This window comes from Nelumbo nucifera, chromosome 5 (genome assembly GCF_055504915.1).
Source record: "Nelumbo nucifera cultivar China Antique chromosome 5, China Antique-T2T, whole genome shotgun sequence".
Classification (NCBI taxonomy): Eukaryota; Viridiplantae; Streptophyta; class Magnoliopsida; order Proteales; family Nelumbonaceae; genus Nelumbo; species Nelumbo nucifera.
In genome coordinates this window covers 58,795,655-58,810,561 of record NC_142653.1, presented here as the reverse complement: position 1 = coordinate 58,810,561, position 14,907 = coordinate 58,795,655, and the positions used below count along the sequence as shown (strand labels likewise).

The 14,907-nt window shown below is 35.9% G+C and overlaps 1 protein-coding gene across 12 annotated transcripts in view; it reads left to right on the top strand.

Moving 5' to 3' along the window:
• The window catches only part of LOC104596852 (uncharacterized), a 38,105-nt gene extending 23,659 nt beyond the window's left edge, over window positions 1-14,446 (top strand). For 5 of the 12 annotated variants that reach the window (XM_088888774.1, XM_088888775.1, XM_010258180.3 and 2 more), the window contains 4 exons: window positions 5,832-5,955; window positions 6,047-11,325; window positions 12,749-12,833; window positions 13,914-14,446. In XM_088888774.1, the coding sequence (XP_088744900.1) occupies window positions 6,242-11,325; window positions 12,749-12,833; window positions 13,914-14,102 (5,358 nt within the window). In that variant the 5' untranslated portion in view covers window positions 5,832-5,955; window positions 6,047-6,241 and the 3' untranslated portion in view covers window positions 14,103-14,446. Of the gene's footprint in view, window positions 1-5,079; window positions 5,164-5,831; window positions 5,956-6,046; window positions 11,326-12,748; window positions 12,834-13,913 lie in introns of those variants that run through there. The other 7 variants (XM_088888778.1, XM_010258182.3, XM_088888780.1 and 4 more) reach the window with 6 other exon arrangements.
• The last annotated feature ends 461 nt before the right edge of the window (window positions 14,447-14,907 follow it).

Below are 14,907 nucleotides of genomic sequence, written 5' to 3'. Positions count from 1 at the left end.
TTCTTTAGGCGTGAACACCTTCATTGGGAGATACTTTTTCTCCGTATCAGGTATTTCACTTTCCTGCTTCTGGTTTCAGATCTGGTTCAGCTTATGGTTCAAGATTGACCCTTGAAAATGCAGATTTTCTAAAACAGGGAATGTGATTCCCAACTGAGGGGAGAAGAAATTTTTTGAAATTTCGCCCAACCTACATGTAGGGTTCGGCCATCCATATGATGGATTTGTCATCCCTTTAACCTCGAGAAGACACAGAACAGGAAAGTAATGTGGTTTTTGTATTTATTATGGAGGTTGAGGACTAGAGATGATCCTTCATTTACTTCTAGCACGGGAAGTTGCCCAAAGATCCCAAGCATAGAGCTAAGATACAACGTTGAGCATCCTATTTCCTATATTATAATGACAACCTCTACAGACGCTCCTTCAATGATGTCTACATGAGGTGTATTAACAGAGACAAAATCCAAAGTGGACTCAATCAAGCACACTGGACGAAATCCAAAGTGCCACCTCATCCTCTTGTTGGTCTTGGGCAAGAACACTATCTTAGGGTAATAAGGAAGAATGTTTCTTCTCTATCTTCTACCTCTCATCCTCAAGTTCTTGAAACTTTTTCTTGATTTGACATCATGCATCTTCAACAATGGCAAGGTTTGCATTAATCTGATTCCATTGACTACTGATAGAAGATGTGTTCAACGCATGTGTAGCCACCTTTACATATAAAATTGATAATTCCTTCTCCTTTTTCTTTTTGGTTGGATCATTCTTAATCTTATCTCTCTAAGAAAGGTAATCCTCTACACATGATATCAATGAATGAACTTTTTGAATCTAGAGAGAAGTATCAAGGTGGAAAACGTTCTCAAGGGCCTCTACCATTGACGGAAACTTGGTTGTCCGCCAACCATTCATGTAATTGAAACCTTTCTGGCTTACAGGCTCTAAATCATCGAAAGCTTCTTATTCCTTCCATATTAAGGAAGCATGCACGTGCCGCATAATCCCCAATAGGACTAGTGGACCTCTTAGAATGACTTGAAAGCTCTGGCACTACTTGATTTGTGAAAGGACCTCTTGAACAAGGAGAGGAAGAATTATGAGAATTGGAAGATGTAGCACTATGAGAATGGTGGATGGAAGGGACTATACTTCATCAGTATGCTCTATGCCTTGTATATTAGAAGATGCATGCCCTAGTGCTTCATCGTTAGGAAGAGAAAAGTCGTTGATGTTATCTCCCAGTACATCCACTATATTCTCTATGACATCTTTGTTGGTAATGTCATTATATGGTATCTCTGGGAATGGCTCCAAGTGATGATCCTCTAGCATAGGTGGGAAGGTTGCAAGATAGAAAGGCTACATTAGTGAAAAAACTAAGGAAACAAAAACAAGATTAAAATACAAACTATAGATCTTACCAGTAGCAATGGTATGAGGTGACAGATCTAAGGGAGGAGCTAAAATTAAAGAAGGCGGACTAATCACTAATGATTGATTAGTTTCTGCATCAATAGCTACTTCAGTCTTTTTGTCACAGGTCGCTGGTCGAGGAGGATATTCTCTACTTCCTAGATTCTAAGAAACATCAACATTTGTGACTATATGTTGTTGGGATGTTCTTAAAGTTGGTACCAACCTTTTGTCACAGGTCCTCACGACAATGGCCTCTAACGCTTTTCTTGCACCTTGCATCCACCAATTCAAATAACTAAGGTTGCACTAGCAATCAATATGCCCAATAAGCCATAGAATATAAAATGTAGCATCGGTATTCACTTGTGTAAGGGATAAACACAAGTTATAGAGCTAGTGGGGACCGACCTTATAAAATAAGTGTTTTCGAGACACTAGAAGTCTTTGATGAAAACCTTGCTGACAAGCAAACCTATGTGGGATATGCATTTCTAAGCAACATTGAGACCCTTGATGCAACATTACAAAACTAGGACGAATGCTGGTCATAAATTCTCTAGACTCTATGGAGTGAGAATTATCATCAAAATGATTTTTAGGATTTTGAAAATTATATTGCAATTTTCTCAGTCTCCAACTAAAGTCATTCATTAACATGGCTCCACGAAGGAGGTCTCGAGCTGACTTGGCTCTGCCTCATAGAAGAAGTAGGCATTCAAGAGCCCTATGAACATCTCAATAAGAAGTCACCTATAAGTTGACAGAACATCAATTAATACACCTCTAACAAAGTATAATCCAACCCAAGCGTACAAGTAATTTACAATAAATGCAAACGTCAACACCCCAAGGAAGTTAGATGACTGCTTTACTTGCGCATATGTGTTAGAAAGACCCTGATAATTGCTTGCTAGCATAGGAGGAACCAAGCTATATGTGATGCCATGAGCCATTCGTGATGCGACCTTGAATTTTCTAGGACAAAGGAATATTGATATCACTTGATCCCTAGGAAATCCTAACTTGACAAATGGATTTTCTTTGCACCTCTTAGAACAGGCATGCTTTTTTCTCATTTGCAAAGGCCTATTAATTTTCCTAATTGCATAATGTTCCTTGACCTTATTGTTGAAATTATATCCAAACTTGGTGTCTTTGTAATCCTAGAGAAAGTGAGGATTCATAATACTTTCATTTGTTGTATAATAGAACTTAAGCCAATTTGCATGAGTAACTGGGTCAGATCATTTTTTGAAGGCAAGATGAGCATAGGCTTTGAACAAATACTAGAATGAACGAGGCAAACCATCTGGAGTAGAAGACATTAGCTCCTCTAAGCTCGGAATCACTTCCTCATAATATTCTCTACCAATGGAAAGGCCTGAGATCTGTTAGATATCCCAAAGAGATATTCAATTTCACCTCAACTGGTCACAAAAGTGTTCGTTTCAGGGCACCAAACTTCACATAGGGCTCTATAAATGTTGTCAGGCCAACTATACACACAAATAACTGCATGGACCGCTCGACTTAATTCTTTCATGATCCCTATGTCTCGAAGACAGTTGAATACTTCATGACCCCAATCCCAAAATCCACTAAGATATTGAATCTCCCCTCTTGGGCTTAGATTAAAACCCCATTTCATGGACCCTTGTTGTATCCTCTCTACAATATGGAGAAATGGATGGTTATTTGTAAGGGTATGGTGGAAGAGATGTTTTAAGCATGGCTGCCTAAGCATAGTAATATGATCCCCTTGGTGCATTTTATGGCTCTCGGATACCAAGTAATCTCTATCAACCTTGAAAGTGGTCCTGGTTCAACTCCACTTCGACCATAAGGACCTATCATCGGCTCATCAACGGCAACTCCACTTCTCGACCCATGAAGAAGTGGAGATATTTGCGACACTCTTTGGCGACACTCTTTGGCGATGAAACTCTATCAAGAAGCAAATTATTATGATTAATGTCGGTGTATTTTTTTATTGAACAAAAAAAACCTAAAATGTGATAAAGTCTCCTTCTATTTCAATGGGTTTTCATATTTTCACTGCTTAGTTATTGATATTTATAATTTCAGGTATTAATTATTAATATTTATTATTTATTTCAATTTTTCGTTAATTAGTTATTAATTTTTAAAATTACTGAAATTGTAAAAAATAAATTAATTTTGACTGAAATTAATTTCCACAAAATCTAATTGAAAATTTTTAGTAATATTGAAAATTGATATTTTTCAAAATGTTGAAAATTAATTTCTCAGTACTTATTGAAAATTTTCAGAAATTCATTAAAACCTTTCAACAATAATTGAAAACAATTTTCAGATGTTTCTTAAAAACTTTCAGCAATATCAATTTATTTTAATATTTTCAGCAATTAGTTATTGATTTTTTTTTTCAAATTATTGAAAACTAATGTGTTAGTAGTTAGCGAAAATTTTCAATAACTTTTAGTTGAAATTAATTTCAGTAAAAATAAATTACGAAAAATTAATAATTAAAAATTATTGAAAGTTTACTTATAAATTTGAAAAGTATTGTATATTTTTCAATATAATTACTGAAAATTAATAACTAAAATTTTCTAATTCAGATATTTTTTAAAAAGTTTCTATTATGTCAATTTATTTTAATATTTTCAGTAATTACTTATTGATACTTTTATAGATATGAATTTGAAAATCTTTGTTGACATTTTTAAATATTCATTGAAAATTTTTAGTGGAAAATTATTTTCAGTAAAAATCAACGATTCAAATTTATTTGAGATATATTATTAATTATTCAAATGAGTAATTTACCTGAAACTAAACTATTCTATTTTAACTCTAAATTACTATTATTATTATTATTATTATTATTCGTTTTATTATTTACAGATAAAGTTTCACTAGTTTACTATAATTAATTTAATATATTTTTAAAATTTAATTATTGATTTCAGTAATTTAAATTTTATATTTTTATGAAATAATCAATCACTATTTATCAATGGTTAATTAATTATTTGGATAATTATAACTGTAAAATTAATTGTTAAAATTTTATTGAATAATTACTGATTGTGGTTCATTTATTTATTCAGTGATATCTCTTGATTGTGGTACTTAAAATATGGTGAATTTATCTCTTAATTTTGACTTATTTGTGCATTTTGTGGTTTATTTTGTTTAGTAATATTTAGTGTTTAAATTGTGGTGAATTGTTGTAATTTAGTGATATTTAGTGCTTAAATTGTGCTACATTTTGTAGGTAATTTACTAAAAAAGTTAGTAATCCTAGGACACAACCCAGTCTTCCTTAACCCAAGCCCAAACATGGGCCATAGACCACTCCACCTTACTCCAGCCTATGTATAGGCCACATAGGCTACTACCTAATCCACCCGAGCCAGGCCCAAACATAGGTCATACAATTTACATGAATTTGCCATGTTATTAACACTCTATACATCCTTTTGATCCTTTTTATCATCAACATGGTGTTTGGAAGCGTGGGCACTTTTGGGACCAATTTTCAAGAAAAAACGCCTATGCTTCCAGGACTTGTTTCTCACAAAAAATTGCTTCTGCCACATAGGCAATGAACAACACTATACCATTTGGTAAGGTGATTTTCATCACCGTTTTTCATGTATGTGCTGACAGGTAAGCACCACATAGGATACGCATCAGTCAATCGTTGGGAGAAACGGTTCACCTTCATGCATCCGTGGGGTCCCGATTTTCGAGGCATGTTCGATTTTTTAATAATCGGCTGAACCAAACAATAAGATACATGAGTGTTTGTTAAAATGCCTATGTGGATATGACATGGCACCGTTTCTTTAAAAAACGTCCACAGTTCCAAACATCCCCCAAATTGGATATTGCATTTGGATTTTCCTGTGCATTTCATGGGAAATTGTATATATATATATATATATTCCGAAATTATAGTTTTAATTTTTCTTCCAAGCATATGTAATGATGGTTTGATTAGGCTATCTAAGTATCTGCATATATTGTTTTGTTTAAATGAGCTAATTGAATTAATAGCCACATATTATTTTGGAAATGAAATGATTAAAACACCGTGGTATGTTTTAATACCGTTTGGTGGTATTTTCATCCATATAAAATCATGTCTTCTCCATTAAGGGCAAGTTTGGTATTTAAAAATTAGAGAATGGTATTAGCATTAAATGTTATAATTTTGACAAACATAACAGGAGGGATGTACTTGAAAATATATCTTGATATTTTGTTTTGAACAAAACAAATACCACTCAAAACCATTGAACCATAGAATAAAGGAAACAAGATTAATTTCATACATATTTTCATTGACAATACAAATACAATTTCTTTTATTTATGTTTTATAGGGAAAAAATATTAACAAGGTTTATTCAATTTCAGTTAATGGTAGATGGATCGTTGGACAGAGTAAAACACCAACAACCAACTCACCTTGTCGCGTGAAATTTCTCCCAGGGTTCAATAGCTCACATGGAATCACGATGGCATGGCATTAATCACAAAGGTAATTTAGTGGTTCAATATCATGATAATGATATTATATTTATGTGAACTGTGCGCTCTAACCCTGATTTTCACTGTTTTGTTTACTTCAGGATTGAGTTGTCTTCTCTGCTTTGAGTCCTCAACGGCTGAAAGTGCATAGCGGAAGCAGCACAGAGAGGGGCACGATATAACTGGTGGAAGAGTCCATTACATTGTTGAAGTAGTCAAAGAGAGGTGGCAAATAAGATCTATTCTCGTTTTCTTTAGTTTTAATTATATATTGCTTCTTCTCCTCGAATATCAAAATGGTGTCAGTTGTCTCGTCCTTCGTATTGGGGAAGGCCAAGGATGTTTTAATTGGCATTGCAGAAGACTGGGTGAAGGATAAGGTTAAGGACAAGGTGGGTTATCTTCTTGATTCCAAAGGTAAGATTGAGGAACTAAAAGTTGTGAGAGAGGAGATTCAAAAAGCAGTTAAAGAAGCTGAAAAGAAGGGAGAAGATGTTAAAGATGAAGTACAAAATCTTCTAATCGATATGGAGGGAATCATGGAAAATTGGAATAAGTTGCGTACAGAAAGCAATTATGAACCTTCTTCTTTGCACTCTATTTACACGCTAAGCAAGGAAGCCGTGGAAAAGATGAAATCCATTGATGAACTCCTACCAAAGAAGTTATATAGTGTATCTAATCCGGCTCCCCTTCCAACGATGGAATCCATTTACAAGGGAGATTTTAAGGTCTTTGAATCCACCAAGTTGACAATGGATAAAGTCATGGAGGCATTGAAAGATGAAAATATCCATGTTATTGGAGTGTATGGGATGGGAGGTGTGGGCAAAACTTCCCTGGCGAAGGAAGTAGGCAAACAAGTGGAGAAAGAAAAACTTTTTGACAAGGTCGTGATGGCTGTGGTGTCACAAGAACCAAACCATAAAGAAATGCAAGGTCAAATTGCAGACATGCTAGGCCTGAAATTTGAAGAAGAAAGTGTGATGGGAAGAGCGTTGAAGCTATCAAGAAGGTTGGAGAAAGTGGGGAGCATTCTTGTCATCTTGGATGATATTTGGGCTAAGTTGGAGCTGAAAGAATTGGGAATTCCATTCGATGGCAACAACATGGGCTGCAAAATCCTATTCACAACACGGCGTCAAGATGTTTGCCATGCAATGAAGACCCAAGCAGATATTCCTCTTAGCATCTTATCTGAAGATGATGCTTGGGATTTGTTTAGAAGGAATGCAGGTGATGTGGTTGAAAATGACGCTTTGATCAGAGATGTTGCCAAGGATGTGGCGAAGGAGTGCGGGGGTTTGCCCATAGCAATTGTAACAGTTGCGGGAGCACTACGGGATAAGAGAGATCGACAAGAATGGGATTATGCACGAAGGGAACTTCGATTGTCTGAATTTCAAAATATTGAGGATTTAGATCTAAAAGTGCGCTCGTGTTTGAAATGGAGTTATGATTATTTAAGGGATTTGGAAGCCCAACGGTTGTTCTTGCATTGCTGTCTTTTTCCTGAAGATTATGCTATATACATTGAAGACCTAATACTATACTCTTTTGGAGTGGGACTTTTGAAAAATGCTGAAACAATAGAAGATGCAAGATGCAGAACACGTAGAATTGTAAAGAAGCTTAAAGCATCTTCCTTGTTGTTACAAGGTTGGGATGAAGAGTCTATCAAAATGCACGATGTTGTTCGTGATGTGGCCATCCATATTGCATCTAATAAGGGTGAACATGATGAATTATTCCTGGTGAGAGGAGGTAATTTGGAGGAATGGCCAACAATGGAATCAACAGCAGATTACACAGCCATCTCATTGATATATCATCGAATAAGGAAGCTACCTAATTCATTGGAATTTTCAAAACTAAGGACTTTAGTGTTGCGTCGTGCTTATGTCCAAATGGAGATTCCAGACACCTTCTTTCAAGGGATGATGGCACTTAGATCTTTGGATATGAGTTTTAATTACGGGCTTCACATCCTACCATCTTCAATTCAGTGGCTGACAAATCTTCGAACATTAAATCTACAAGAATGCATTATCTTAGAAGACATATCTATGCTTGGAAATTTGAAGGGACTTGTTATACTCAACTTAAGTGGATGCGAATACATAGAAGGGTTGCCAGAAAATATGGCACAGTTGACCAATCTAAGGTCATTGAATTTGACAGGAGCTTCTGGGATTAAAATTATACCACCGAATGTGATATCATGCTGGTCCCAACTAGAAGAACTACTCATGGATAGTAGTTTTAAGGATTGGGAAATAGAAGGAATAAGTGGAGGAGGAGGACATGGATGTAAAGCTCGATTGGCAGAGTTGAATGCATTGCGTCGCTTAACCAGTCTACAAGTAGAAATAAAAGATCCAAGAAGTTTGCCAGATGATTTTGTTTTCCAAGATCTTGGAGTGTTTCACATAGATATAAATTTTCGAGATAGTTACGATTATCGTATTGAAAAGGTGTTACGTATCAAAGGCTTACGGACCCAAGAAAAGGAGTTATGTATCAAAGGCATACGGACCCAAAAAATCAAAACTGTATTTTCTAATCAATTGAAAAAAACAAAAGTCCTACGTCTACAAGATTGTGAGGGACTCAACTTGTGCGGATGCAGTGATATTGAAGATTTCCCATCACGTGCCCTTTTTTCCAACCTAAATATCCTTGACTTGAAAGAATGTAAGAGTTTGAGAAGTATTTTTTCACCTATCAATACTCGAAATCTACAACAGCTGGAGGACCTTCGGGTAGAAGGGTGTGATTCTTTGGAAGAAATTTTTGTGGAAGAGGAAGGCGGGGACAAGATCGTATTGCCCAAATTGAAGACCTTATTTCTCTCAAAATTACCATCCCTCACAAGTATCTGTGGAAACAGAAATCCATCTGATTGGCCCTCCTTGGAACAAGTGGATATACACGATTGTCGCAATTTGAGAGGCATCTTTTCACGTGCCACAACTCAAAGTCTACTACAGCTCAAAAAGCTTGAAGTACATAACTGTGATTCTTTGGAAGAAATTTTTGTGAAAGAGGGTGAAGGTGAAGCAGTGGTGGACAAGATCGCATTGCCGCAGTTGAGGACTTTACATCTTAAACATTTACCATCCCTCACAAGTATCTATGGAAACAAAAATCCATCTGATTGGCCTTCGTTGGAACTAGTGGATATATACTGTTGTCCCAAATTGAGAGGCATCTTTTCATGTGCCACAACTCAAAGTCTACTACATCTCGAAGTGCTTCAAATACATAGATGTGATTCTTTGGAAGAAATTTTTGTAAAAGAGGGTGAAGGTGAAGCAGTGGTGGACAAGATCGCATTGCCGCAGTTGAGGACTTTACATCTTAAACATTTACCATCCCTCACAAGTATCTATGGAAACAAAAATCCATCTGATTGCCCCTCATTGGAACTAGTGGATATATACTGTTGTCCCAAATTGAGAGGCATCTTTTCACGTGCCACAACTCAAAGTCTACTACAGCTCAAAAAACTTGAAGTAGAACGCTGTCATTCTTTGGAAGAAATTTTTGTGAAAGAGGGTGAAGGTGAAGCAGTGGTGGACAAGATCGCATTGCCGCAGTTGAGGACTTTACATCTTAGATATTTACCATCCCTCACAAGTATCTATGGAAACAGAAATCCATCTGATTGGCCCTCGTTGGAACTAGTGCATATATACAAGTGTGACAATTTGAGAGGCATCTTTTCACGTGCCACAACTCAAAGTCTCCTACAGCTCAAAAAGCTTGAAGTACATAACTGTGATTCTTTGGAAGAAATTTTTGTGAAAGAGGGTGAAGGTGAAGCAGTGGTGGACAAGATCGCATTGCCGCAGTTGAGGGCTTTATATCTTGAACATTTACCATCTCTCAGAAGTATCTATGCAAACAAAAATCCATCTGATTGGCCCTCGTTGGAACTAGTGCATATATACAAGTGTGACAATTTGAGAGGCATCTTTTCACGTGCCACAACTCAAAGTCTACTACAGCTCAAAGTGCTTCAAATACATAGATGTGATTCTTTGGAAGAAATTTTTGTAAAAGAGGGTGAAGGTGAAGCAGTGGTGGACAAGATCGCATTGCCGCAGTTGAGGACTTTACATCTTAAACATTTACCATCCCTCAGAAGTATCTATGCAAACAAAAATCCATCTGATTGGCCCTCGTTGGAACTAGTGGATATATACTGTTGTCCCAATTTGAGAGGCATCTTTTCACGTGCCACAACTCAAAGTCTACTACAGCTCAAAGTGCTTCAAGTACATAACTGTGATTCTTTGGAAGAAATTTTTGTGAAAGAGGGTGAAGGTGAAGCAGTGGTGGACAAGATCGCATTGCCGCAGTTGAGGACTTTATATCTTGAACATTTACCATCTCTCAGAAGTATCTATGCAAACAAAAATCCATCTGATTGGCCCTCGTTGGAACTAGTGGATATATACTGTTGTCCCAATTTGAGAGGCATCTTTTCACGTGCCACAACTCAAAGTCTACTACAGCTCAAAGTGCTTCAAATACATAGATGTGATTCTTTGGAAGAAATTTTTGTAAAAGAGGGTGAAGGTGAAGCAGTGGTGGACAAGATCGCATTGCCGCAGTTGAGGACTTTACATCTTAAACATTTACCATCCCTCACAAGTATCTATGGAAACAAAAATCCATCTGATTGGCCCTCGTTGGAACTAGTGGATATATACTGTTGTCCCAATTTGAGAGGCATCTTTTCACGTGCCACAACTCAAAGTCTCCTACAGCTCAAAAAGCTTGAAGTACATAACTGTGATTCTTTGGAAGAAATTTTTGTGAAAGAGGGTGAAGGTGAAGCAGTGGTGGACAAGATCGCATTGCCGCAGTTGAGGACTTTATATCTTGAACATTTACCATCTCTCAGAAGTATCTATGCAAACAAAAATCCATCTGATTGGCCCTCGTTGGAACTAGTGGATATATACTGTTGTCCCAATTTGAGAGGCATCTTTTCACGTGCCACAACTCAAAGTCTACTACAGCTCAAAGTGCTTCAAATACATAGATGTGATTCTTTGGAAGAAATTTTTGTAAAAGAGGGTGAAGGTGAAGCAGTGGTGGACAAGATCGCATTGCCGCAGTTGAGGACTTTACATCTTAAACATTTACCATCCCTCACAAGTATCTATGGAAACAAAAATCCATCTGATTGGCCCTCGTTGGAACTAGTGTATATACACGAATGTCCAAGCTTGCTGCATTTCCCTTTTCAACGCCAAAGAAATGCTCCCAATCTAAAGACCATCACTATATCATCAGTCGAGTTGTCAAGGAAAAAATTACGGCAAAAGTATCAGGAATTGGAAGCGGAATTTGGAGAACTACTTCGACTGTAAGTTCTTCTTCATTGTTCCTTGAACTAGATTGAATTTCACTCTTCTGATCAGTTACCAGAATATATACTAATATGGTATCGATAGCATTATATTTTCCTCTTATTTATTTATTTTTTCAGTATATAACATCCAATAAATTTGTAATTTTGATGAGGGAATCTTTAATTCAAGTAAATGTTATTATAAAACTGAAACTTCTTTACATAACAAAAACTGCCTCGATCATGAACGTTGTAATTGATTTTATTTTCCAAAGCAAAATCATAAACGTTGTGAACGCCTCTGAAAATAAGTTATTCTGCTATTTCATTCTACATTTGCTATCAATATTTTATTTATATCTTTATGATGAATTACCATGGTTGGAAACTTCAATCTTTTCCTTTGCATTTGCATGCATTACCAAATTATATACTTCCTTTCATTACCTAAAACCTAGTTTACGGTTGCAATTTGTCTAGAAAATATTAATAAAAAATAACTTTTCTCAGTTAAACATATCATATAGTTGTAGCTTTGATTCTATCCATAAAAACCTTATTATATGACATTTGCAGATATAAATAATATCAAATATTAAGGTGTTCAGAAAGCCAACATCTATATTACTATATATGTTGGAAGATCCATGAATTTGTTAGTTTGTCCATATGAATTAATGTATTTTAATTAATATAAAATTATAATTCTATAACTTTAAACCTAACTTGCAAGGAGAGATTTCTTGAGAAAATTCCATAGACTTCCATAGATTTCATAGACCAGCTATAGAAATATATTATCTAATATTAAAAGAAAAAGTATACTTAATTTAATTGTTGATGTTTGAGAAATAGGGGTGCTTGTTAAATACTAAGACTCTTTACGCAGGAAAAAAGGAGGTGCTTGTCAACACCTAAACTATAATTTTTAGTAATTTTGGTAAATTGAAAAATTTAGTCACCAACAATTACCTGCTAAAAATTAGGAGTGCAGCTTGGGCTGGCCCGAATAGGCCCAGCCCGAAATTTTACACGGGCTAGGCTTGGATTTTCAGTCCTTTGGGCTGTGGGGTGGAATTGGATTACGGTTGCAATTGGATTCTCAATTGAAAGGCGTATAATTAATGAATAAACATTCAAGATGAGGTGAGTCATTTATTGAAAACAAAAGAGTGGGGTGGAATCACAATAAAAATCCTATTAGAGATGGCAATTTTGTGGAAAATTTTATATACCTGATCCATCCTAATTTAATAGGACTCTTTTATCAAAACTTTATAGGATTTGGGACGGGGTTGAGATTTTGGATTAAAACTTTATAGGGTTTAAGATAGACTTGGGTTTTGTCCTTAGAGTACCTGAACCCAATTAATAGAGATACCCAATAGGAAAAATGCTTTTTAAAAGTGAAATTGAAATGCTAAGACTATTTATGCAGGGTATCAGAAGAAGAAGAAGAAGAGGAGGAGGAGGATGTGAGAAGCAATTATAATGATGTTAATGATGTAAGGCAAAACAACGAGGTATTTCCTTGTCTAAAACTGTATTATTTTGCTTCTTAGTTTTTTCAAAATACCTTTAAATTTCAAATGATTGGCGGATGTTCTTATACATGTGGTCATGTATAAATCAACCATTCAATCTATTGGGCTTGCATTAGCAATAACTTTTGCCACATCAGAGAAAATAGCTTCAGTTTATGCATCTATTTGGACCATTATAACCAAATAGGAAATCTAGAGGACACAAAGTATGAATTACATTTTTACTTCTGAAAATCTGATATTTAAGAAATTTTTAACACCTCAAGACAAAACCCAGGGCCAGGGATTACCCAAAAGCAATACTTTCTCTGTAATGGCATTTAATATCATTTTTCATAGAAATGTTAAAACCCGCTGGTGTACGTGAGGCTGTGCTTGTTTGCACTGCAATTTTACTTGAACCAGTGCAAACGGATGGGAGTGCAAATGTAAAAAATGTAAATTCTTGTTTAATTTTATTTTGAATTTTACTTTATTCTGTTTGATGTATTAATTTAATTCATTTGTACTACAATCATACAAAATAATCTAAAATTTGAAGCAAAAATAAGTCAGAATTTACACTTAAATCGTCATTTGCACTGTTATGGTTTTGCATCAGTGCAAATTTAGTTGCATTGCAACCAAATACACCCTAAAATACAAATAGATTTTGCACTGAATGCAAGGTGTCAACTGGTTGGCTGGTAAGGTTTTTAGCTAGTTGGAGAGCGGATCTAGTCTCATACAACGGGTCACAACAGCCTTTGCAGCGGTGCATTCAGAACATCTCCCTTATCCTCCATGGTGAGATGTTCCCGATGTACAACTATAATTTATAACTACTGCGGCTGATTGTTGGGACCCTGTTTTGGGACCTGATCCAAATCTGGTCAATTGTAATGGAACTTGGGAGTCGAATCCCGCCTGCACGAGGGCTGGGGGGTTTTGGGTTTATTAGTTTGTAGTTGCACTCTCCCCAAACTAGGCCTTAATCTCACAACAAGAGGAATGCAGCACATACTCAAAAGAAATTAACAGTCTTATTGCATATGCTGATCAAATTACTTGACCTAACAGGTAGAAATTGATCTTAACTCCATTGACTTCTTTGCGATGTCGTCTATGGAGTCATTGCAGCAGCTGGATGAATTGAGGCAATCTGATGAGCCTTTACTTGAGTTGAAACTCTTCGAGCCTCCTAGCAAGAAGCAAAAACTCCATCCATCATCATCTACAGCCTCGACTTCCAACTCACATAGAAATTAACCTGAACTGGTGGGGAACTTGATCGAATGTTAAACTTATCGTGATATATTGGAATGCTTATTGAACCTTATCCTAGAGCAAGATTATTGTGTGATGCAGATTGACTTGAGTCTCTAATTAAATTTTCATAGTAATAAGGGTCACGTAATTGGCCAAACCAACTTTTCCATTAAATTTCTTTATTAATAGTATGACACAATGGAGAGTCGTGTTGATTTTGTTAGTTGTATTTATTCTAAGTACTGTTTTAATACTCTGAGTATTAGTTTGCAAACTGTCATTATTACCATCAGACAACTTGATCAAATCTTTGATATACATATGAATATGTCTGTGCATGGAAATGTTGCCTTATAAGGTAGATGGTGTTAATGTTTTCTCAAAAAGCTTTAGGGGGTATTCTACAAATAGTTTGTTTCGATTTTGAAACAAAAACAACTGCTACATCAGCACTAATAATTTTTACTGAGCTAATCAAAACCAACCATGTTATCCAGCACCTTCCTTAGTGTGTCAATTACCATTTAGTGATCTTTTTTACTTTTCTTTTCCTTTTCGTTATTAGTCCTCAGGCTAAGGAGGAGAGGACCAATATATTGTATAGTGCATGAAGTGGCAAGTCTTGCTAATCTGTGAGCCACAGAATTTCAACTTCTTGGACTCACACAACTGTTGAAAAGGGAAACAAGTCTCTGGCAGTCTCAAATGCACCAAGGTGATATAAAAGTATCCACCAACAGGCCAATTGCAATCTTTTTTGCATCACCTTTAGGGGACGTTCTTTTTGTGGATTTTGAGAGGGGGG